Source organism: Acanthaster planci, linkage group LG16, assembly GCF_054643075.1.
Source record: "Acanthaster planci isolate LZ-2023a linkage group LG16, COTS_SCS, whole genome shotgun sequence".
NCBI classification, from domain to species: domain Eukaryota; kingdom Metazoa; phylum Echinodermata; class Asteroidea; order Valvatida; family Acanthasteridae; genus Acanthaster; species Acanthaster planci.
Window position 1 is genome coordinate 12,632,204 of NC_141792.1, and position 25,930 is coordinate 12,658,133.

Consider the following 25,930-nt stretch of genomic DNA (forward strand, 5'->3'; position numbering starts at 1 on the left):
AAAGTAGTTCTACTAGGACTTCAAATAAAATGATAGATTAAATGAAATAATGCAGTTTTCAAATTTGTTCTATAATATGATTTCCTGAATATCTCCATACTGATTTATTTCCAGGCCTATAGTTAACTACGGCACCTTTAATAAAATGGAGCGCTCCTTTTCTGAAATCAAGAAAAATACGCGAGATTTGCATCCCTTTACGAGACTTGACACGTCAGTTCAACCAACACACCGGTAGGACACGATGGTAAGAAATTGAGCTCGATTAAATGTCATTTTGCGATTCTTGACATCCCCAAACTTTTAAAGAGTTTGTTCTGTCTAAATGGTTTGTATAATTTCAAGTTATCGTCTATAAGTTGATCATCGATTGTGATTTTGAAGTTACCGTGAATCGACCTGGAAGATACCGAGGCTATTATTCAGACGTGGCAGAGTACTTTGATGCTTTTAAAAAGCGTGTATTTCCGACACTATATGTTGAGCGGTTGAACATGTTGAATGGGAGATTAAATGTGAAATTATTCCACTTTTATTGCAGAGTTTGTACTGTATAAACAATTAATGATTATTGTACCTAGAGTTTTTGGTTCATGAGTTGTTGAGCAACTTTAAACTGTAAAGTTTTAGCCCTAACTAACGTTAAAGCATTTGTAAGTTTTGGGACCCCCCTGTTCTTTGTCATTTGTACAAGAGGTCCGTCTGCAAAAGAGTACAACCTCGGGTAAAGTTCTTTTAATGATTCTGACCGTATTTTTGTGAATTTTGATCAATAAATTAGAATATGTGTCTTTCTTACCTTTTTTCCCAACTCTGACACACCACCATTTTTTACTCCAAAATTTCCTTCATAAATCCAAACACTGCCCTCCTTCCATAAAATTAATCGTGCAATTATTCAGCATGAAGACAGCGTAATCTAGTAAGGTGACTTTTAAAAGTTAAAAAGTAAGTTTCTGTTCTATTATAGGAACAGGGTCCCGAACTATAGATAGGCCTAACTATAAAGCAAGGCCAGTGAATTTCTGCAAGTATTTATGGATTTTTTCAGTGTAAACATATTTCTCTTCTTTTCTTTCAGCCTCTCAGACTAGATATAAAGGTAAGACAGTGTTCGACTATTTGTTAATCAGTTATCACTCCGTGCATGTTTGTTCAAAGTAAATTTGTAAGTAGGCATAAGAAAGATAATCTCTTTAGAATGCCTTTTCCACATGTCCCACATCATTGTTGCCACCATTTCGCTGTATAGAGAGGCTAAGTATTATTGCAGTTATTGGCAAAACTTTCACTCTGAAGACAATATGAACTCGACTGAACTTTTCCACCTACAGCGCAGACTGTCGGCACGGTCTGACCGTGTCAAGTGTGTCGATCTACACCCAACAGAGCCGTGGATGCTGGCTAGCTTATACAATGGGAATGTCCATGTATGGAATCATGAATCCCAGGTTGGTAATAGGGTCCTAGATCACATAAATATTGAAGGTAACGAACATTGACTTCAACAAGATCAGTTGTGCATGACTTAACATAATTTACCTCTGATGCCAAATTGAACATGTTTCTTTTAACAGACACTTGTCAAGTCCTTTGAAGTTTGTGACTTGCCTGTCCGGGCTGCAAAGTTTGTTCCCCGGAAAAATTGGGTTGTGGCTGGTTCGGTAAGTAAAGTGTTAATCAGCTGTGTTATTTCTTGTAGTGGTAGATTACATTTTGAGATTTTGGAAATCATCAGTCTTGGAAGTGGTAGCAATATACTTGAAACACACTCACAAAACTTGTTGGAATTGTTGATTTGAAATGACATATACAGTTGGTAGCCCACTTGAGTAAATACCAAGATTAATCTATAAGCACATTTCCTGAAAATAGAGACGGTTCTTTGAAGGATTGCCAATTGCTGTTCAGTAGGAGTCATTCATACTAATGTTTTTGCCATCTTTGGTTTTTTGACTGCAGGATGACATGCAGATCCGGGTCTTCAACTACAACACCTTAGAGCGAGTTCACGCATTTGAGGCACACTCGGATTACATCCGATCTATTTGTGTTCACCCAACCCAGCCCTACATACTTACAAGCAGCGGTGAGTCTAATGAACTCATGGCACAGCAAAACAGAAGTCGTATTTGACATCTGTTTATGTGCCCATCAACGGATTTAAGATGTGTTCAACCAGCTACGGGTTAGATGAAATTTCTGGAATGATGAAGCAAGAAATAGTGATTGGTTTTAAAGCTTAACAAACTAATCAGCCATTTGGCCTTGTGAAATAAATGCAATTTGAATTGAAATTCCCCTAAGCTAAAGCTACCAGATCCTGAAGAGTAACATGATCCCTTAAGTAAGTCTTACATAAGAAATTGTATCTTTGAATTATCATGGCTTTATTTTATCTGGCTCTGGCCAATTTTATCTGGCTAATAAAGAATCTCAGAATATATGCAAATGTTGGCCAACAATGAAGGCAATATTTTGATTCAACTCTGCTGTTGGGAAGGATTTATTCTCAGTGAGCTGTTTCTGAGAGACATGCCTGCCTCCTGCGTAACAACAGAAGTGTGACAAGAATGTCTGACTTTGTTATGCAGATGACATGTTGATCAAGCTCTGGGATTGGGACAAGAAATGGAACTGTGCCCAGGTCTTTGATGGCCACACCCACTACGTCATGCAGATTGTCATCAACCCCAAGGATAACAACACCTTTGCCAGTGCCTCCCTGGACAGAACAGTCAAGGTAAGGGTTGGTCCCAAGATGATGCAGTTGCTGTATTTTGTCATCAAAGTATTACAGAAGATTCAGAGTTAGTCATCAAAAGTCTACAGATGTGATATCCCTACACCACAACTGCCTACTCACTTGCAAAAGATTCCTTTAATGTTGGAATCTGGAGGGAAGTTAGAGTTTGTTAAATTTTATTCAGCATTGTTGCCAAATTTTTATATTTTTTTACCCTGGTCAGCAGACATTGCGTGGAAATCCCAGAATTCTATCCTGTTGGGTAGCGTAGGTAAAGCATTGCAGAACTAGTCCACTCTGAAGTTGACCTAGGTCATGACCCAAGACTGTACCATTTGTTACACCAGGTGTGGCAGCTTGGGTCCAGCACTCCCAACTTCACCCTGGAAGGCCATGAGAAGGGTGTGAACTGTGTGGATTACTACTGCGGGGGAGATAAACCATACTTGGTGTCAGGGGCTGACGACAGGTTGGTCAAGATATGGGATTATCAGGTAAGCCTTCTCCTGACCTACCCTCTCCCCCCCCTTCCAAAGCAAAAGACCATCTGTGACTAGATCTTACAAAATGAGTTTAAGTCCATTTGGGCAGTAATTGTGTTTCAGTATTTCTCAGAGCATACTGAGTTTTGGTTTTGATGTATAGATATGACTCAGTTTGACTTCCAGGTAACAAAAAAGGCGTTTAAATGGATACAAACTGTTTAGAGTTCTGAGTGATTTGTGTGGTTTAAAATTACTTTAAAGGCTTTAAACTCAAAAGTGGCACCGGTGACTTGTAAATAAGTTTTCCAGGTTTGAATATATTTCTCCTTATTCAGTCCATCTGTCATTTGTCCCTTCCTAGATACCCTGCCAAATGCTCAAGAAAGATCAGTCCCCACTGTTGACTTCATTTATCATTTTGCCGTATCCGTTTTCAGAACAAGACTTGTGTCCAGACATTGGAGGGTCATGCTCAGAACATCTCCTGTGTCAGCTACCACCCAGAGCTGCCAATCATTATGACCGGATCGGAAGATGGTGAGACTTTTGAATTTCATGCTTCGATGAGCAAGGGTTTAGCGTTTCTTCCCTTAAGCTAATTTCCATGATGACCACATATGCCATTCAAGCTCTTAAAACTGCTGCACAGGTTTGGCAGGGTTGCTTCTCAGACTATTTCCCAGATGTCAGGATTATTCACCTACAAGTTTCTTCATCTGGGAATTTTAATCGTACACGTTTTGCTTGTTGAAGTGGTCCACGTTATCAGAAAGTATTGCTACTTGTTTTTTTGGCAGGCACCGTGCGTATCTGGCATGCCAACACTTATCGTTTGGAGACAACACTGAATTATGGAATGGAAAGAGTATGGACCATTGCCAACATGAAGGGAAGTAACAACATAGCACTTGGCTACGACGAAGGAAGCATCATCATTAAGGTGCGCGGAAAGAGAATGAAATTTTCCAAGTGACGTCGGCCTGCTTTCTCTTTCTCAAAAGTTTATAGGAAATACAGTCATGGGTTTTGTTTAATGAATCAGGGGGCTTTTGGGAAGCCTTTGCAATGCAAGAGACTTTCAGATGCACAAAAGTAAAAAAAATCTTCAATTACTGCAGCTCAGTCACCTTAATGTTAAGATTTGGTGAGGTGAACCCCATTTCAGTTCAAATCATAGAAGTGGAAGATTGGGGGAAAGTTGTCTTGTACTAAAAATTGAATTTATCTAAGCATCAAGAATGATCAGACTTATTTATTTTTCGGAAATGTCGACTGTGACCTTTTGTTTTTCCTAAAGTTCTTTTGTTCTGTGATGGAAGTACTTGTGTTTGTTCTTTGTCTTAGCTCGGTCGGGAGGAGCCAGCTATGTCCATGGATTCCAGTGGCAAGATCTTGTGGGCCAAGCACGCAGAGATACAGCAGGCTAACCTCAAGACCATGGGAGGTAAAGAGCATCTTACAGAGTGTCTTACCTCACACTTTTCCCGCAGTTTCCCTCAACATGAATGATTCTGATAATTTCATGTGGTGCTCCTTTTTTGTTTTAAAGCACATTGCACTTGAAGAGTAGGGAAGGTACAATCACCCACTTTGTTGGATGTAAACAGAATTCTTTCAAAGAAAGTGCTCTTTCTGAATTTGTGAGTGTGCATAACTTTTCTTTGATCTCGTGCTGTAGATTTGGAGATCAAGGATGGAGAACGTTTGCCTCTGGCCATCAAAGATATGGGCAGCTGCGATGTCTACCCACAAACAGTCAGCCACAATCCCAACGGCAGGTAGGTAAAGAACTTCTGACAGAGCAATGCCCAAAGCTGGTTTTAGTGACTTGGTGTGTGCGATTCATGTCTCCAGTTGATGAATTGTTGATGTTCCTTTATCTAGGTTTGTGGTTGTTTGTGGCGATGGAGAGTACATCATTTACACAGCGATGGCCCTCCGTAACAAGAGCTTTGGCTCTGCACTGGAGTTTGTCTGGTCACATGACTCATCTGAGTAAGTTTGACTTTTCTTTGAGGAAGAAAAATAATTTCATTTGAGCAATCCCTGTCTAGCAGGATTCAGCAAAGTAGCATCGATATGACCAATATGTCAGATTTAGGTGGAAAGGAAATCTTCATGATCCACAGCGTCAGCAAAACTTTGGTAAAGCCTCTGTATTTTAAAGTCAGTGAACATTTTTATTGAGGTAGAGGCTGTGTGCTTAGAACTGGAAGTACTCCATATGAAATGATTTATGGATCAGAATTTCTTAACATATCCACTTGAAAATGGTGCTGATTCTTTTATCTCTGAAGATATGCGACTCGAGAAAGCAACACTCTTGTTAAGATCTACAAGAACTTCAAAGAAAAGAAATCTTTCAAGCCAGATTTTGGCGCTGAAGGTAGGCTTTCACACTTCCAGAATATCCACAAAGACCTATTTTGCTGAAGGAAGTTTGCGAATTGCAAATTCATAAATGTGATTACATAATGCTATTCAAATGCAAATTTGCTTTAATATGCAAATCTACACTAACTTATGCAGGAATTTATGGAGGCTACTTGTTAGGTGTCCGTTCAAGTAGTGGTCTTGCATTCTATGACTGGGACTCCACTGAGCTCATCCGAAGAATTGAAATCATTCCAAGACAGGTAAACCCCCCTAATTTCTCAAGAAGTTTGCAAACCAGTTGCAACCATTGTATTTAGACTTGGGCATAAAAAAGGACATAGTGGTAATGGCAAGTGTGCCTGGTTAAGATTTGGGACTGGGCCATTTTCGCACCTGTTCTGTCGGCGCCCCTAGGCAGAACCCCTAGAATCAGACATAATTGTTCCTGTAGGTTTGTGACTTGTTCTGCTTACAGTCTTAATGACATTTGGTTGGATCATTCCATTATCAGGTGTACTGGTCAGAGAATGGCGATCTCCTCTGCATAGCAACGGACGAGTCGTACTTCATTCTCAAGTACAGCTCAGAAGCCGTGGCCAAGGCACAGGAAACAAACGAAGGGGTGACAGAAGATGGCGTAGAGGAAGCGTTTGACGTGAGTTTTTAAATTGGCATGAGAGAAATTAATACTTTCTGGAAAGTTTGCCATTCTAGTTCTCTGATTTTGACAAGAATTGGTTTTGCAAAAAGAAACTGGTTGGAAGGCAAGCAGAACATGAAAAAGATAAATAAAAACAGTCCAATTTAATGATTTCCATCTATCTTCCAATTCCAACTGACCCCTCTACTGACAAATGCTACACAAAGGTCTCTCGGATTGACAGGAAGTTGATTGTTTTTCACACAATTCAAGTAAACCATACTTCATTGAGGCTTTCAACCCCCCCCCCTTTCCCAACAGGTGGTTGGTGAGATTGAAGAGATTGTCAAGACAGGTCTGTGGGTGGGTGATTGCTTCATCTACACCAACTCACTCAACAGGCTCAATTACTACGTGGGAGGGGAGATTGTCACCATCTCGCATCTAGACAGGTTGGTGGACTTCAAGTTTTGTATTTCTCAATTAAAGTTAAATGTCATATTGTCATCAAACTGTAGACCTCAGTGGTTCTTTTGTAAGAAGACTTGAGCAGTGGAGATCTTTAATTACTTTTGATAGCTTAGCACTTAGAGCTATGGCTTTGGTGCTAAGTTTACTTTTTTTCAGAAATGGATTAAATGTAAGAGCTTTGATGGTGCATAGTTTCTGTGCTGTGGGATGATTAAATAGCTGAATGTACCAAAGGCTTTAACAGAAGGCTATTATCTATTTCAGAGTGATGTATCTCCTTGGTTACATCGCCAAGGACAACCGCCTCTACCTTGGCGACAAGGAGCTGAACATCATCAGCTACTCTGTCCTCCTGTCGGTACTGGAGTACCAGACGGCCGTCATGCGGCGCGACTTTGAGACGGCTGACAAGGTCCTACCAACAGTGCCCCGGGAGCAGCGGACGCGCGTGGCTCACTTCCTGGAGAAGCAAGGTTTCAAGTCACAGGCCCTTGCGGTGTCATGTGACCCTGAGCACCGGTTCGAGTTGGCCCTGCAGCTGGGAGAGCTGAAGATTGCCTATGACCTTGCCTTGGAGTCCGAGGTTTGTCCTGTTGATACCCAATTCCTTAAATCCATTAAAACACCTTTCAAGATCCTTAACCGGAATGAGATTTGCCCATTTTCCCCCAGAATTTGTAGGTTTTGGAAGTTTCACTAAAATTTTGCTCACAAATGTAGCTCAGGAAATATTAGACTTAACTATGGAGCATCTGGACTTGAATATATTCTCTTATCTTGGCTGTGAAGTCAAACCAGCTAATATTTGCACGGGTAAGTGTCACAGGTCAATCAAGATAGGAGGTTTTTTGCACAGAAGGTAGAGAGATGACGGAAGATGGGCAGAAGCCGAAAAGACTTTTCCTTGAAAATATTGATTATTTGTGGAGCTACATGACAAAAACTGAAAAAGTTTGCCAAGTAGTAAGCTGTTACAAATTGAGTAAATATCAACTTTGATTTACACCTTTTTTATCGAGTGATTGGTGTTCATCTTCACAGGCTGAAACGAAATGGAAACAGCTCGCCGAACTAGCGACAACCAAATGCGAGTTCCGTCTTGCCCAGGAATGCCTTCACAAGGCGCAGGACTTTGGCGGCCTGCTGCTATTGGCTAGCTGTGCTGGAGATGCCGACATGGTCGGCAAGCTTGCCGACACCGCCGACGAGAAGGATAAAAACAACGTTGGATTCTTGGCCTATTTCATGCAGGGAAAGTAAGCAAAATGAGCTGTGACAGTTAGATGGCAAAGTGTAAATGAGGGGAGTGTGGACTAGTCGTCGGGGTTTATGAATCATGAACCACTGTTATTTCCCATTTGCTCACTCTCCAGCCATTGAAACCCAAATGTGCATTTTTCATTCTTGTGTCAAAGTGTCATTTGTTGGTGTAGATTTTTTTTTTAAAAAAAACCTGACGAGTTGTTTTTTATTTCAGACTTGAGGAGTGTTTGGCTCTACTCTGTAAGTCGGGGAGGTACCCAGAGGCAGCTTTCTTTGCCAGGACTTACATGCCAAGCAAGATCTCAGAGTAAGCATAAGATTAGTTGTCCATGGTCCATCCACTTAAAAGACATCAAGGACTTAAACATTTCCCATCAAAAGCTCTCTTCTTTTGGAAATATAAGTTTTGTTTATGAAAAAGTTCATCAATTCTCTTCAATTATTGCCAGAATTCTGTATGTTTAGGATATTTTCATGTTTTGAAAAATTCAAAGAACAAGTTTCATTTCATAAGGTTAATGCAGTTTAGAGTTCTCCAAAAGGATTTTTTTTGTGTGGGTGAAAATTGAACCGAGTAATAATTTGGACTGACATCGTAATCCAGTCCCGCAAGCTGAGTCTCTTTTCCTTTACAAAAGCATCACCAATATTTTTTTTTCTCTCTTTTACTTCTCCTAGGATCGTGACATCGTGGAAGGAAAGTCTGGGGAAAGTCAACAAGAAAGCCGCTGATGCCTTGGCAGACCCCACCCAGTATGAGAACCTGTTTGTTGGTCTCAAGGAGGCATTCAAGGGAGAAGAGTACCTCAAGGCAACCAAGAAAAACTACCCAGCCAGAGCCTACCCAAAGCTCCCTGTAAGTCAGCAACTTGAGCAGTCTTTCAAATCTTCATCAATCTGTTACCAGTTGTGCGTCTACAACCTTTACTTGTAACCAGTTAGGGTTTGAAAATCAGTTTTAAGTGTGAAGACCTTTGATTTTGCGTTACAGCTTGACAGTTTAAAGCCATTACCTCATTCTTATTATGTAACAGAGAGATGCTCAAAATGTAAACTCAAAATTTCCACCTGAAAATGACTTCTTAAAATTAAATTCCTACAATGTATGCTTAATGTATGCTAAAATGTATATCAAATCAGATTAAGACATTTTCAGTTTTAGTTCTCAGGAATTGTTTGACAGGCATGTAAAATAGACAGTCTTAGCTGACGCTTTAACAACTCCTGTACTTTATGCAAATGATGACATGTTTTGGAAGAGGTTGGAGAACACGGTTTCTTTCAACTGTTCTTTTTTCTCGTATTTTGCAGAGCAACTCAGATAGAGATATCTTGGATGAAATGGAAGAGGCCACAGCAAGTGGAACATTTTCAGAGGTCAGAAATGAGATATATTCCTTCAACCATTGAAGGAATAACCCATAAATGTACCACCTGAGCTATCCAATCCTACATTGACGGCCTATGTACAAACTGGAGTTCCATCAGTGCCGCACTGGATGGCCTAGTTGGTAGAGCCCATGTATTGCATTGCAAGGGTCAGTGGTTAGAATCTCACTTGAGGCAGTTTTTCTGTATTCAACCCAAAATCACATCTGGGGGAAGAGGGTCGTCAAAGAATGTTACAAGAAAGAACCCGTAAAGAAATATTTTGTCTGTGAATTCCCTCAGGACCAAGTATTGCCGGACGAACCAGAGATGGCCGAACTGGAGGCTGACCAACCAGCAGCAGCAGAGCCAGCTGCGACAAAGCAACCCCCAGCAGCAGACCCACCCGCAGCCCCGCCTACCAAAGCTCCACGCCCCAGGACCCCCGACGATGACCTGGATCTAGACCTGGATGACCTCAACATCGATGATAATTTAGACACAGGGGACATCAACCTAGATGATGACTTCTTAGATGCCTAAGTAGATTTCCTAATGCTTCTTGACAGACGGTGATCTTCTCAAAGGTGTCCAGAGGAATGTCATCAAATGCTCTCTTCTCTCCCACAACCAGCTCGAGAGAAATTGAAATTGACTTCCCATGTTCGTCCAGACAGCACTTCCTGTAGCTGAGCCGTCATCCTGTAAACATTTTCAGTACAGGAATCCATTCATACATACATACACGTATCAATGCATTCCAAGAATCTGAATTTTAAAGAAAATTCACGAAGGTAAAAAGAAGTCTACTTCCTTTGGATCACGGTTATCTAGCTGTCGCCACCTGTACAGTACATTCTACGTTGCCCAGCAGTTTCAAAATTTGATGTTCCATACTCATTGTTAGAGTTAAGAGGATTTTCCGCAGATTTTTTTTTTTACAGAAATTCTTACTGGGGAAAAAGGATGCTGAATTTGTCACTAATCTCAAATAATCCTTTTTTTTTTTGCACTTCTGCTATGCCTAAGTGGCAGCCCACCTCCCCCCAATAAATGGAAATTTTATTACATGTAACTTTAACTGGCGAGTTAGTTTCCGTGAATTTCTTAATCTTTCTCATGAGCTAAAAACTTTCACATTCTGCCCGTCCCTTTTCTTTTGTTTGATTTTTGTTCAGCAGTTTGGGACTGTCTTATCACATAAGGGGAAAAAGTAATCAATTGAGATTTTAAAATAAATGCTGTAAGAGGTTGTTCATCGAAACTGGTGTACTGAAGAATGGACAAATATCGAAATGGTACCAAGAATTACATGTGATGATAGACAGTTCTTGCAATTTGAACCCACTTTTGTTAAATGAGTAGGGAACATTGAAATGACAGCAAGGCTAAAGATATCGTTTAATATTTAAAACTGACAAAAATGTCTTATATGTAGCCTAGTTGAATTCAAGTATGATGCATTGATATACTGCTCTATTCCGAATATTACTTGGTGACAAGGGAACCCAAAGTTAAAAGTGTTGAATGACTGTTACGCTGTATGAAAAAAATACAGTGAACCTGTACATGTATGTCTATGTTTTTGCTTTCAGTTTAGGTTTCAAGGTCTTTTACCTGGCGAATCAAGGTAGTTCTTTGGATCTCGTGTGTACAGAACGGGAGAATTTATCACAAGACTGTTTTTGTTCCAATCATGAAATTGAAAATGCTTGAAATGTCCGTCAATAAAAAGGAAAACAGCAGACTTCCAGGTGTTCACCTTTTGAAGTTGAGTATTGGTCAGTTCTAAGGAGATTAATTCTTTTGTTTAGTCTGGGAATTATTTCAGCTATATCTGAAACTTGGCTTGTTAGGTGACAGTCATTCCGTCTTAAATGTTGATTTTAGTTCAAATTCCCCGGTTTTCAAATTACACGTATTAAAGTTCTATTTGTTCCCCTGCCCAGTATGTGAAGTATTTACGCACGGATATTTTGTTACACTAAAATGTTTCAAAACATATTCCTCTACCTTGGAACATATAAGATTAATCGAATTTAGATTGTGAAAACCAAAACGATAAAGGTCTTGTTTGACATATCTAAGAAGGGGCTGTTTTTGAGAACCACTGGAAATGTTTACCTTCCACCAGAAAACAAACCGTTATTCGTGTCAACCTGGTATGTTTGGTTTAATGATAAAATACTTAAGGTTTTGCGAGGACTTAGCGGTGGTGTAATTTGAGGTTGAAAAGATGGGAGACGTAGAGAGTTAAATTTTAAATATACAAATTGATAGTCTATCACGGGAAATTATTCCAACTGTCATTAATGGGCTACCGATATTAACTTGATCTGTCAAATTCCCTCTCGAACCTTTCTTCTTGCTGCGTATAATTATTAATTAAGCCCACATAACACGGTAAAACGCATTCCAACTAGATTGACCAGTCAGATCACTAGAAACTATCAAAGACAAATCTTTCCATTGTGATTGGTCGTTTTTATAGGTCGTGGTGACTTCAGTTTGTTGCCTCACATGGTCAGAGCTCGTTTCTGATGAAAGTCGTCAGGGAACCCGTTCCGTGCATTTGCCATTCTGTGCACGTAAAAAACAAGTACCAGCGATTACGTCTGCTGATAAGATTCAGTGACCCCGTCGACCCGTCGAAACCGCCAATTTTCAAACTGGAGATTGTTTTGGCTAAACTCTCAAAACAATTGTTCACGGGTGAAAAATGAAGCTGTGGAAGGGTGGGGCACGTGCCCACTCGTCGACGAACCTGTCTTTAAAGGGAATTTGTTGGAGCTCCAAACTCTGCGGATTTCAAGTTAAAGGTAAACATTCAACATCACTGTAGTAGGCCTACGTTGATAGGTGGTTCCTACGACGTTTTTTTTCTTTTTTATTAGGCCTTCATACTCTTCCACTGTTTAAGTGTTATTTTTCTCATCCAAAGCGTATCCCTCGTTTCCTTATTTCAGAAAGCTTTAACAAAGAAAATCGGAAATTCCTGGTTGTTGGCCCTGTAATGGTTGTTGTCTCTTTACGAAATTGCGGACGAAATTTAAGATTGGTGGTGCTTGTGTAATTATTGAAGTGTAGCAAGTAAGCCGTGTCTGTGCGAAAAGTGCTACATTTCACTTGGTATCGGCATCACATCGTCATTGTTACTGATTTCAAAATAGGCCTAGGCCTATAGTTTGTTGATTTGCGCCAAAAAACTCCGGGGAACCAAATTTGTAAGACTTTGATTTCATTATGAATTTTGTGTTCAATCTCTAATCCTCAAATACATGTAGGCCTACATTCTTGGTAACTCGCACCATTCGGAAAAAACCAAGGACTGATTTAAAACACCACTCAAATCGCACAGACCATGTGGACACTGGACAGACTAACCATGGAGGTATATAGGACTAACAAGGGTGCAATTGAGATGCACAGCTCTTGCCCGCATCTTGACTGTCTCGGGGTACACGGCAGATAGCTCCCTGCATGTCGTCAAAGTTTCAAATCAGTGACTGCTGAACTGATATGAAGAAACCGGGCCTGCCAACAATGGACTCTCTTTTGGTGTTTAGTAAGGTAAAGGCTCTTAATAGGCCTATGTATCATAGTCCAGAGGATCAAACAGTCGGCTACATCACTGACAATCCGAGTTTCGCGTGGCCCAAAGTAAAATTTCATTACAGGCCTATAAGTGTTGAATAAAAAGTGTAGGTCTTGTGCCGAGTTTCTGTCAGTAACCATTTATCCTGGAGTTATCAAGGTTTTTTCCCATGCATGACCACACTCTTGGTATCTCAAACACGACCTATGGTCACAGGAGATCACATACTGACCAGCAGGGTGCACTCTCCCGTCGGTTCGTTGGTCCTAATTATTGATATTGATGGTTTGATTGTGTGGCTGATTTAAAGGAAAGCAAACATCGACTGCGTATGCCAAAGTGATTGGAATATTTGGTTTGAATGAATTCAGTGTGGGGAATTGAAGGTGTCTTCAGTGGCTAAGCTCTTGGTCTAATTTTTATGTGAATAATAAATGCATTTCTCCATGACTTACAGAGTGCCAAATTTGTCGTGGCTACATGTAGATTTCATCCATGCTGGGTAACCTTTAAAAATCAACTCGAAGGTTTACCAGTGGGTTTCTAAACTTTTAATCACTAAACCTGAGGCATAAACAGTGAGCATCAGCAACATTCTGAGTGAAGTTGTAACGTCTTTGCAGACAGGAAAGCTAGAAAAGCGTCCTGAAAGCAATTCAAGGAAGCCACATCAGGTGACATATTGGCATTGTCACATCGCATCACATCAACACCACACCTGTAACTGAGTGCAATCCGTTCCAACAAAAAAACGACACATATATTTTCCAGTGTTATCTTTCGAAAATGGCAAGTTTATAAGGTGACAATTTTGAAGATAAGCATTTATTAACATCTTAAAATGGAGACCTACAACGCAACCTGAATATTGGATTACAAACATCATTAAAAAGTATAATTATACCAACTTAATGATTAGAATCGACTTGCTTTTTTGACGATTATAAAGTCATGGTAAAACGAACCCTTAACCAGGGATCGGCTTTACCTATGTGTAAAATCAGCTTTTTGTGAATAAATGGCGGTGCATGGACTAACTGAGTGTTAAAGAGATTACAAAACAGTGTCTACTTTATTAATTGTAACCAGCAGCATTTGGCCTTTCAAAATACACTTTTCACAAAAATGAAACAATCAAAACATTCGTAATTCTTGAGCATATGGAGGCAGTTTGTGTTTGTTGTGATCCACATTTTCGATGTTTTCCATAAAAGGTCTTACAAAACTCAAGGATCAGATATACAGATGTTGATCGTACAATGCGCATGAGGATTCCACACTGATAGAACAATGGCCATTTTCATGCGGAAGTACTGCTCATAAAATAAAGCTGAGTTGTAATATTGTACCCTTAAGAGGCGATTAGCACATGGCTTAAGCATTTGGTTAATTGTCGTCCAAAGTAAGCCAAATTTCTCGAAACAATGCACGCAGGGTTCCCAAAAATACGTGTATAAAGTGACTACGAATAGGATTACGAGGGTGGAATTCACCACTTCGTTGGAAAAAAAAGGGAGCGGATGACAAAACATTATTTGCCGACTAAAACATGTATACAGTGTCTAAAACTCATCTTTTACAACAATCCAATTTAATCCCATTATATTTTTTCATGCAGAATGCTAAAGATCATAGCAAAACATATTTTGATTAAGGCTATGTTACAAAATGTTGATACTTGCAGAAAAACAATACTACTATATAAGTTGGAGTACTGACCGTAAATATTTTTAGTTTACGATGCATTTGAAAATCGCATATAGTTTGGGTGCTTCCTTTCATCAGTACCTGTGTTTGTAACTTGAAACTTCATTAACTTGAAAACAATGAGGATTTATAAAAATTTGGTGTTAAATCGGAACAAATGTTGTGCGAAATAGCAAAAATAAGGTGAAACAAAGGTGTCATAAGTGTTCTCTGCTTTCATAAAAGAAATTGTCATTCAATACGAAAAAGTACAATACATTTTCATACAGAGGTTTGCTCCACAAAATCAAAACCAAAAATCAAATCCAGCCACAGTTCGATGCCTGAAGATTCATAAAAACCAAAACATTTCACAAACCGTTATGCTGCACTGATTCCAACCAATGTACAAGTTATTGAGCAAAAATACCTGATTATATTTTCAAATTTTGGATGTTTTGCAATCATTTGAGTATAGCATTTACAACTTATATTGTAGATGCCTTTCTAGACAAACTAATTCATCATCCAGTTTAGAAAATAATTTACCGACTTCAAATGTGTCTCGTTGATGAATGCATTATGCATGTCAGTACACTCTAAAAGCATCAATCTGAAAAATGTGAAATAAAATAAGCGTTTGCCTTGAAACGCACAAGTTCTGGTACTTGAACTCAAATTCAGAAATTTCCTTAATTCACAAAAAAAGGCTCCTGTCCCGATATCTAAAAATTTCCAAATCTTTCGATCCATATTTCTAAAAATGCGTCACCATTGTTGCTGCTACATGTATATGTTAGTACCACTGTACCGATGAACGTCAAGTTAATGGCAAAGTCGTTGTTTTAGTTTGGTTTTGTATCTTTTGAGTACAAGTTAGTTTTTCCTCTTTATTTTGAGAGTAACATATTGGGGGTGATTTTTCTCTCAGTAATAGGGTAATCCATCGGGTTGTCGTCTGCATGGAGTATAGCTAGCGAAAGATGTTGAGTAACTTACAGCTAGTCCATTGTCTTCAAAACTAACGGGATTCGGCCCTGGACTGCCCGGTCCCATGGCCGGCATCGGAGCCACCTGCGTCCCCGTTGAATATGGCGATCCCACGGGGTTTGGAAACGCTACCGGCTGGTGGTGGATCTGCCCGTAATGATGAGTCGGCTGGATGGCAGGAACGGTCACCGGGAGCTGCGGCGAAGCGACGCCGTGGCTGAGTGGCATTCCCCGGGGAGCGTTTGCCGCGGCTGCCGCTGCAGCCGCTGCAGCTACCTGGCAAGACGTGTAGGTGTAGTGCGGAGGAGACTGACTGACAGGTGGCTGGTGATGAGACATTCCCCAGTTGGTATAGGAAGGGTGCAAGTATTTCGTGGTAAGGTGGTACGGATATTGCGGATCGGGGCCAATGTACGGCTTGTCCAGCATGGCCAGGTCCAGGCTTCGGTGGGGCCGCCTCATCCTGCGTCTTCTCCTGTAGTTGCCCTTCTCAAACATGTCATCGTAGGCTGGGTCCAAAGTCCAAAAATTACCCTTTCTTTCGCCTCCTCCTTCTCTCGGTATCTTGATGAAGCATTCGTTCAGGCTCAAGTTGTGTCTAATGGAGTTTTGCCAGCCCTTCTTGTTCTTCTCGTAGTAGGGAAATTTGTTGATGATGTACTGGTAGATTTGGCTAAGAGTTCGGCGTCTGTCCGGAGACTCCTTTATAGCCATGGCGATCAGCGCAACGTAGGAGTAGGGAGGTTTATCGGCTGGGTCTGGTTTATCATCTACTTCTTCAACCTGTTCTCGCTTCACTGTGTCCTTGCCTTCTTTAACGGTCAAATCCTCCATGACGCTCGCACGGCTATTCTGCGGAACGTCCGATCTCTGCTCACCGCCGCCACGCGAGCTGCAATTACCGGCCGCTGCTTCTGGTACGGTCTCCCGGGGTTCGGTTTTAATTGACGGGCCGCACCCTGATGGGTAACTCGCCGTCTGCGGCACGGTGCGAAGCAAGGAGGGCCTGCTAGTCTCGTGGTGGAGGTGATGATGATGATGATACAGGTCCATCTTTAGCAAACTCTGAAGTCGCCTGTGTGGATTTCTTGCCAAGATTTCTTTGTTTCCTAGTTCGAAACGCCGTCCAAAATGGTGGCTCTGGAAAGTTCACCTTGGCGTCAACAGATCATGTGACTAGCTGGTTTCCGTAAAAAATCCTGCAGTTATTAGCTGAACAATAGCCACACCACTCCGCGAGACCCTATGTTTTACTTCATTCAAAAATCACATGCACCCGAAGTAAACGTATCACCACAGACTAATGGCCTGCTGAGTGGCACACCGATTTCGATCAAGATAACTCTGTCAAGTGTCAAGTTGCTTGTGAAGAGTTGTTACCTGCTACCAGGGAACAAGACGCGCGAAATGTTTCATCTCTTCCATAAGACTGGGGCTATGACCAGAAACCCGCCTAGAAATTTGATGTCTTAGCGTTACCGCCAACCACGAAATTATCTCCCATCTCGTGTGGCTTTTCTATTTCATCAAAGGCACAGGTCACTATCATGGCGTCATGCTCCATCACTGAATTTGGCCTTTGAGTTTATTTTTCTGTGTAATAAGCCAATCTCATAGGCCCCGCCTCAGTGATCCAATCTGTTGAGGTACCTTTTCTTTGCTGCACTTTTTTGGCACGTTATACTTTAACGTTTTGTTTTCCAGTATTCTGGAATATTTTGCATTGTTACTAAACCAACCCAATTTGTTGTTTTCAAACAAAAATCTGGCCACGCACATTCTAAGCGGCTAGGACCCACCAATCGACTCCACGGAAAAGCTCTTCCCACGGCTAAAGCTCTCCATTCTGCGGTTTGTGTTTGGGAAACAGAATACTGTTTTGCAAAGCTGCGATGGTTTTATCGAAGCCGATGGCTAGCTATGTGAACTTCTCTCCAAAATTAGAACCAGATAATTTCGGGGATGTGGATCGCCGGACCTTGTTTTGCAAAGTCGATGGAGCGTTTACTTCAGACTAAATAAAGCAAGAACAATATTTAAAGGTTTTTGGAACAAAATAAGTAATCTATAGAATAAACATTGGCATAGACTTGACGTTCCCAACTTGTAAATTCTAACAATGAGAAGGGTGCAGAAAGAATTTATTACACTCTGCCGTGCTTCCTATCAATTTACATGTACTTAAAATAAATGGTTGGTTGGTTGGTTGGTTGGTTGGTTGGTTGGTTGGTTGGTTGGTTGGTGGGTGGGTGGGTGGGTGGTTTGGTGGTTTGGTGGTTGGTTGGTTGGTTGGTTGGTTGGTTGGTTAGCAACGTGCAAGCATGCAAGTGAGCCTTTTGGAGTTTATATTTGTGTAGGCCCTAACTGTTAATGGCTCTGCGAGCCTTCAAAGTGCTTGAAATCTGTATTTATTTGTACATTTAAATACAAATAAATAATTAAATTTAATAGATAGTGCATTACTGTGTAGGTATCACGCCAAGTAGGACACATTCGAGCATTTAATTTTATTCTCCTTTCTTCAATTCACTTCTATTCCTTTTCTCACACGATTCCCTATTCTGCACAGGTTGTTGAGGCCCCGCCTGAGTCGTTGCTGAAATTTAAATGCTAGGTTTCAAAATCCCAATGCATGTACGAGGCCTCGGTAAAAGCATTCCACTTGGGTCATCTGTGAAAATTGGGGTTATGCTTAAATTGCATTCCTTCGCAGGTAGCTCTGCGTTTAACAACATTTTGTTGGGTCACGTGCCTGCGTGATGCCTTTTCACCCCTCAAAAATAACAAAAGATGTGTGGAAGCAAAATACCTGCCTGATCATGGAATTAAGGTAGAAAGGGCAATTCTTCAAATTAACGTGAAACTGAGCTTGTAATGTAAGTTCGCATGTACATCCAGGGCCCACAAGCAACAAGTGAAGAAGTTTTCACATTTTATTGTTTTTTGAGACATTAAGCAAAAATTCAGAATACATTTGCCGTAAACGTTGTCTATTTCACACTTTGCCTTCCGTCACCTTTACATCCTTCAGATCCTTAATTTTGACCGCTGCAGGGAAGTCTTAACAGGAATTTATAATGGTGAGCATTCCGATCTTCAGTCGAGCTATGACAATAATCCCCCGCCAGAGGGCAGCATCAATCTGCCAGCTGGCAACACTGTCCGTGCATGGAGGAATAATGCTCCATGTGACAGGCAACACAACTAACCCAGGTAAAGTGGTCAGTAGAAGAATCCGAATATATGTACTTGTGGTCATTAATAATTGTTTCAGTTGATCTGGGCACACAGATTCACAAATACTCCTCGGTTTCGGTAGTGTCGGGAAAGAATGCCTCCCTGAGAGGTTTAAATTCTATTTTCAAACGAGGGCGCTGTTTACCGAGGCCTGACCCACGGATTTAAACCGTCCACTGATTAGATCATGCCAGGAAAGAGCCGCCACATTTGAAAATTTGCATTAGCTAGGTCAGCACGCGTCTCGTTCCCAAATGGGATTTAGATGTCCTCCATTTTGGAGCTTGCATCTAAATTCCTGTCAATGAAAGCTCCTTGAAAGTTGGGGGAACCCGTCTTTACTCCCTGGTGTTGACACAGGTAGTCATCTGAATCAAAAACCAGCTCATAACTGCAGCTCTCAAGGCCATTTATGCAATGAGATCACTGGGTGATCTACGCGAAGGAAGGCCTTTATATTTAACCTCCTGGGCCAACAAATATAGCAAAATGGAAAGAAAAACTACTTCCAGAGCCTGTTAAACACATGACTTAACGACTAAGCCTATAAACCACTCTTGGGCTCAACCTGGATTTACCCCAACGCTTATGGATGTTCAAAGTCATGTTTCCAAGAAGGATAAAGATGACCTTGGCCAGTCTTCAATTCCAGTTTTCCATCTTATTGGACCTGCAATTATATTTACCAAAAGAACGTGCATATGTACTTAAAGGAACTTAAAAAGTAAAACCTTAATACTGTAGGCTTATACGTAAGTCTCACCTGAATTATATATCAGTGCGGGAACAACTGAAAAGAAGCCTTTGAGCAGGCCATCAACGTTGCTAGCGGGTGCAATGATAATGCAAATCCTTAATCACATTATGAGTAAGATACAGAGTTGTCGTGACTCGAGTCAATGACTCGACTCGAGTGTGACATGTGTCACAATTTTTGGCGCTCGACTTGAGCACTCATAGGTAAATGACTTGACTCGGGTCTGCGACCAAATGACTCGACTCGAATCTCCCATCTCGACTCGACTCGAGTACAAGCTTAAAAGACTTGAGTCTCAAAAAAATTAAAAGTAAAATTGTAGTTGGTTAGATACCTGTCACCTTAATTTATTTTCAGTATGTCTAAATGAAAATAAAAACACCAAATATAGTTGTGTTTTTATTGTACATGTATTTTCTTACTGTGACTCAAATTGACTCGAGCTCAGTACTTGACTCCACTCGACTACAGAAAGTAACTCGACCCGACTTCTTGACCTAATGACTCGACTTGAGTCACAATGTTAAAATGACTCGACTCGAGTCACCAACTTTAGTGACTTGTTACCACACTGGTAAGATATCAGAAAGAGGTTCTTGGTAGCAAGCCCTGCCAAAGAGCCAGTTTGGTACTGCAGAAAGGTAAGATCATTCGAGAACGAAGATCGCGTGCGATTCGGCGTATGGCCGCACTGATAGGGCAGACCTTACGCACGCGTATTGCTGTTCCCGAATGACCCCAGACGCACTGCATTTGGAGCATACGATGAGAGCTATCCATGGGTCACCTCAGTAGATTTACCATGGTCTGGCGTGACTTTGGAACATGGCATTTGGAATAACAATCTGAAGGTGTATGACCAGGTATCGTGTCAACTTTGTGCAACTTGGACTCGAACCAAACTGGATTTCGTAAGAGATCTCTGTTTCATTTATGGAGAAAAACATAGAAGGATTAAAAATTCTTGGGTGGCCAGTGTACATACCCGGCAGATTTCAACACCCCCCAAAACTGGTATATCGCTCAGCAGATCCAATCAAGGGTTCTGAAATGTCAAGGTTGTTTTTTTTTTTAAAGTGTACACAGACACTGCTTGGGTAACTTCAAGGTTTATTCCCTTGGCGTAAAGAGCGCCCCCTTGGGAACAGTACCCGTATTGACGAGCGGAACAGTGATTCGCTACCCAGCCGTCAGTCCCGACTCTCGCCAACTGCGAAAGTAATTCGTAATTTCAAGGTAGGCAAACATCTGTACCGCAGGGAAGTGATTGTACTCTGGTTGGGGGATTGCAGGATTTTCGGGAATGACAGATGCAGTGAAAAGAACATTTTTTTCTCCGCACATTGTGTCAACAATCAAAACATCCAGATTCCGTTTGGCTGGCGGCCAAAGTGCAAAATGTAGCTCATTCGTCACAGTTCATTAGTTACAATTCTGAACAGTTCTTTTCTTAAGAAGTGAAGAAGATCTTCTTGTACTTCTTCCAACTGATTTTCGTGGATGAAAAATACTCGCCTGTGAGACTAGTCCGAGAGGGCGATCTACTGCAAGAGCGCATTCTTCAAGCCTTGAAGAACGCCTAGATCTTTGACTCAATCGATCAGGCTTATTTCCTAGTCTTCGTGGAAACGTACAGGTGTTTCTTTGTTCAGAGTTGTCGCAGTGTCTCATGCACTCGTTTTTTCGATCTGAAAGTTCGAAGCAAACTTTGATGGATCGTTTTTCCTGACCGGAATCGAATGTTTTCCAGCAGTTGTCTGAGCAACATGGCTCGCTGTCAAATGCACCTGGTTCTTTGCTTGAATCACTGTTTGAGAAAGTACGTAAAGGTTTTCCTGATGATTCGAGGATGAGTCCCGAAAACGCCTGTTAAAACTGTGCAAAAACTTGTGACAACTGACAAGGTTTGAGCGATGGTAGCTACAGGTCCCTCATCACTTTTTGTAATGCTTGTCTCAGTGTTTTAGTATCGTCTCTAGAAACTAAGATTCTGGGCTTAATTAAACCGATTTTAGGTAATGGACTAATTGACTGTTCAATTAACAGATTAACTCCCCCACCCCCCAACCCCAAATTCAACTTTATACAAATTAATAGATCATGAAAGAGTTTTAAAAAATGAACTTTGTGACGAACTTGAACTCAAACTGATTATTTTTTGTGCCTGTCAAAAAACAGGTGGTCAAATGTGACGTCATGCAGTGCCTGGCGTGTCCGACCCATTGACGGATTGCACGGCATTGACTCCAACATTCCACCGATTATGCAAGACTTCAAGAACCTCGTAGTTTGCTGCCTTGAAAGTTGTCCAATAACAAAAACCTCGTCAGTGGATAAAATGAAACGGCTTCCGGTGGTTCTGGCAAGGTCTTCGAGATCCAAACAAACTCGTCCTTGTTGCAAGGTCGTGCGACAACTCTTGCTTTCAAAATGAATTTTTTTGGGTCGGATTACTGACAAAGACAGACGGCTGTTTCATTCATGATTGAGTGACGTGAAAAATGAGCAGACCAAAACTTCGTAGGAAATAGTGTGAGTGGCGCACCAGTAATAAGTCTGTTGCAGTTAACACCATAAAAGATGTAGAGTTTCTTCTTGACAAGGATAGAATTCTATCATCAATCCGGGCGCAAAATTTGGCCTTTCCAACGGGGATGGGGCTATCCAGATGTATTGTGCAATTGAGCACGATAGATTAACATGTGCATATTGCGGCACTATCTGCATATTCTGATTGGCCAGTTCTGGATTTAAATTTTTTGTGGAAGTCGGAATTCTTGTCCTGCCAGGGGGGTTTGATTCCCTACATGCAGGGGAGCCTGCCTCGGCCTCAAAACCACATGGGGCCGAGCTTAAATAAATTGAATGGAAGAAATAGACTTGCAATTTGTTCTCGCAAATTTCGTAAAAAATTCAAAGGAAGATAGTTGTTTGTTTTGGGCCCATTATATGTATGGTGTATTGCTCCAAACTTCGGTCTAAATGTCAGTGCTAAAATTCAAAATGTTCGAAATTCGAAATCAGGATTTGAATAATTGAATACAAAATGTTCTTATAGATGATAATCAATTTATTTGAAACAAGTCAGTGTGAAGTGTTGTTGAATTCATGACACGTGATTAGTTCCAAACAAAAATCATTTGAAAACTTTCAAAAGGGCAAAGACACATAAAAAGAACTGAATTAAATTTCAGACGATTCATTTAATTGCACTGAGATCATTTTTCCGCATAGTTTCCGTAGTTACGTAACGGATAAGTCCAGCATTAAGATCCCGCATTTTTAGTCGGACATAAACTAATGTACCCGTGGTAACGCCTAAAAAGAAATTTGTGATTAAATGCTTGGGATATGACCCAACATTGAATACTTACTGGTACTAGGCCCTAAATGCATTATATTCGTGTTCCAAATGCTGCTATACAAAGTGCACAATGTTATTAATCATCATCAATCAAATTAAGTGGCACTTATTGGAAGAATTCTCACGACGTATACTGTCGTACATTTCGTTGTATATATTAACAACCACGTGTCATAAAAAGGAAAAAACAGAGATGCTGATTGTAAGGAAGAGGGGGCGGGGATGCTTATTGTTAGGAAGAGGGGGTGGGGATGCTTATTGTCAGGAAAAGGTGTGGGTTTTTAAGAGTGACCTTTCATTTCAATGACAGGGTTATGACAAGTAAGTCCCATTCAAAATTAATTTCTAAAAAAAAAACCCAGATCACCATTGTAATTTTTGAAGTTTAAGTAATGCCACGTCGCTTTTACCCCAAAAAACGGAAGCTGCTTCAAAGAGCATATCTCTTGGAGTTCTAAAGTTCTAAAATATACCTTCAGTTTCAATATTCCTATAGTAAGTTCTGTTTAGCACTGTTAAACCAGTGTTTGGTTTAAAGCAAGGTCAGTCCACAAGTGAACGGTTGCCACAGCAATCACAATACTTTCTGGCAAACGTTAATTACGGCCTGGGTTTTGATGATAAATAAGAAAAAATAAATAAACCCGACTTTTTTTATTAAGTTATTTGACTGCGTACTATTTAACTGAACAAAGGACAAATTCAGTTACATAAGGTTGAAACCTCCATGATTTTTTTAAAGGAAGTACGGTGCAAGAATTCGGTCGGAAGCGTTGTAGACGAGTTTCCATGTAGACGTACCCCTCACTTACGAAGGCTGTTCTTTGAAATGTTAGTTTTGGAGGTGTCTAAAAACTGTACGGTCGGAGGTCCTTCAATCATACACCTCTCCCTAATGCCCCACCCCCGTAAAAAAAACTAATAAAACTGCGGTCCATCATGAGTCCAAAATTCCTGTTTTACACCTGTACTGTTTTGGTACCCCACTAAACTCGGCTGCCCTCGTGTCAAGGGTCGTGAAGCCACCGCCGGTTGTCGTCAAATATAAACTATAGTTCATAATGGGGACTCGTCTGGTGTGTTTGTTATGCTTGGCCTCAGTCAATACACACAGACACCTTCTCAGCTTGCGGGTTTTTTTTTGTATTTCTGTTCATGGTTACATTCAATGAATACCTTGCCAACCGGAAGCTTTCACGTACAAATTTTGTCTCCCAAGATAAGGGAGCCCACTCCATTAATTAAACCAGATACCGAACCTCCAATGACGTTGGTAGTGTGTGCGTGACGTAATGTTCGGAATGGGTCTGTCTTCATTTCGAAGAAAAAAAACGGTTGTACGTTGACGCCTATATACGGAAATGATATAGGAAGAAACGAAATCGACAGACTTTGTTCCGTTGATTTTGTTTGATTTGATTTGATTGAAAACTCATTTCTTTTATTGCGTTGTATTCGAAATAGATTTCAAACTTGTTGGTTTGATGGTCATTTATGTTCATTGTACATCAGGTTAAAGGTGTCTAAAAATCCAACTTAAAGCATGTTTATTAGTTCGACCTCATGCGAAGGCTGCGCTACTGGAACTGAAGTTTGATCATATTATAGTTCCACGTTTTCCCTTTAATATGCATTCATGACTGCCTGAAAAGTTCCCTGGCAAGACACCAACACCCTCTTATTAAAAGTCCAAAGGATTATGAGGGGCCTGAAGTCAAGAGTCGAGATTCACGCCAAGGTACAAGTCTGATTTCCGTAGGCTCTTTTACTCAAGCTAAATTGAAATTGATTGTTTGTACTTGGGGGCCGCAGTAACAGATTGTGTGTCGCGCCCAATTGCACTGATGAAAGCAGACTGTCAGATCACTGCTAAGTTTAGTCTACCGCATCTGCTTGGTCTCTCTTTTATGGTGGTCTTTTCTAACGGCTTAACTTGAGCTGTTGGAGAAATCCCGTCCTTCACAAATAAACGGCCCGGCCGATCCCCGTTTCTTAGTCTGTGCGCGCCCGGCCAAGTTCCACGGTCAACGACACCCATGATGGGTTCCTGGCTCGTGAAACGCGGCCAACTGCAACAGCTTAGAAATATGCACGGTGCCGTGCATTAGACATTGACCTACATTCGTTACCGCACTGTTTATCTTTGCAGAAGTCCGCGCTTTTGTTGTGTGTTTTGCTGGCGATGACTCTATGTTTCGAGCGGGAACGGAAGTGGCCCGTCGTAACCCAATCGTAAACTTCACCGATTGCCGGTGTTCTGTGTCACAGGATGACAATAAGACTGTATTGTACAAAACTTAGACGCCATTGAGCTCGAATCCAACACTTTCGTGTACTGATTACTTCTCTCGTCGTGTCGCAAATAAAAGAGCTCCCAAAACCGTTACCCCAGTATTATGTCTTTTTCCCGCCTAAAACACAATCCATCTCGGGTATAAAAACTCTTTTCTTCTCCACTTTAACTGTCGTCCCTCTGTTGGAAATTCAAACCGACTCACCAGGACTCATAATAACTGCTTTGTGACTAAGGCACGGAAACCGCCTTCATAGCCGTCATCGACCGCACGTTTTCAAGTCCGTCCGAAAAATAGTGTGAGCCCTCACGACTGTCTCACTTCATTTGGTGTTTTTTGCACGGTTGTGTAACCAAATATTTCTGGCAGGCCTGCTGATAAACCTCATAAAAATAATTCTAGGCACGAGAAAGATCCATGAATCAGAAGACAGTGGCCCCGCGACAAATCCAAGATAACCTGTTAATGTTTCCCCAAGACAGTGTGACGGAACTCGGATATTCGAGATTTCCTCCACTTTGTTGGATTGAGTGGCAAGTGACCCCCCCCTTTAAATTCTAATCCATCTTTGGTGAATTATTCAAGAAAGAACTGGGCCTGGGATTGCAGTCATTTGTACATGACTGTACTTTAAATGGAATTGAATTTATAGCGATTT

General features: G+C 41.0%; 2 protein-coding genes across 2 annotated transcripts; one reads left to right on the forward strand and one right to left on the reverse strand.

The window, feature by feature from the left end:
- The first annotated feature begins 143 nt into the window (after positions 1 to 143).
- copb2 (COPI coat complex subunit beta 2) lies at positions 144 to 11,096 on the forward strand. The gene is made up of 22 exons (XM_022234563.2): positions 144 to 247; positions 1,082 to 1,102; positions 1,335 to 1,451; positions 1,578 to 1,664; positions 1,963 to 2,089; positions 2,595 to 2,743; positions 3,094 to 3,240; positions 3,669 to 3,768; positions 4,029 to 4,171; positions 4,576 to 4,675; positions 4,910 to 5,009; positions 5,116 to 5,226; positions 5,529 to 5,617; positions 5,761 to 5,867; positions 6,119 to 6,262; positions 6,569 to 6,699; positions 6,983 to 7,301; positions 7,760 to 7,974; positions 8,196 to 8,288; positions 8,660 to 8,837; positions 9,293 to 9,358; positions 9,653 to 11,096. The coding sequence occupies exons 1-22, from the start codon at positions 245 to 247 to the stop codon at positions 9,890 to 9,892; spliced, it is 2,787 nt and encodes a 928-aa protein (XP_022090255.1). The 5' UTR covers positions 144 to 244; the 3' UTR covers positions 9,893 to 11,096.
- Positions 11,097 to 13,717: 2,621 nt separating this feature from the next.
- On the reverse strand, positions 13,718 to 17,253 carry LOC110979210 (uncharacterized). The gene has a single exon (XM_022234817.2). The coding sequence runs from the start codon at positions 16,671 to 16,673 to the stop codon at positions 15,558 to 15,560; it is 1,116 nt and encodes a 371-aa protein (XP_022090509.2). The 5' UTR covers positions 16,674 to 17,253; the 3' UTR covers positions 13,718 to 15,557.
- Positions 17,254 to 25,930: the final 8,677 nt, after the last annotated feature.

What these genes read in the sequence shown, in the direction of transcription:
- copb2 (XM_022234563.2), top strand. An exon ending in ATGCCAAGCAAGATCTCAGA is followed by an intron (nt 8,289 to 8,659) that starts GTAAGCATAAGA and finishes TACTTCTCCTAG; the next exon opens with GATCGTGACATCGTGGAAGG. An exon ending in GAGCCTACCCAAAGCTCCCT is followed by an intron (nt 8,838 to 9,292) that starts GTAAGTCAGCAA and finishes CGTATTTTGCAG; the next exon opens with AGCAACTCAGATAGAGATAT.
- LOC110979210 (XM_022234817.2), bottom strand. Translation starts at nt 16,673, where the DNA reads ATGGACCTGTATCATCATCATCATCACCTCCACCACGAGACTAGCAGG.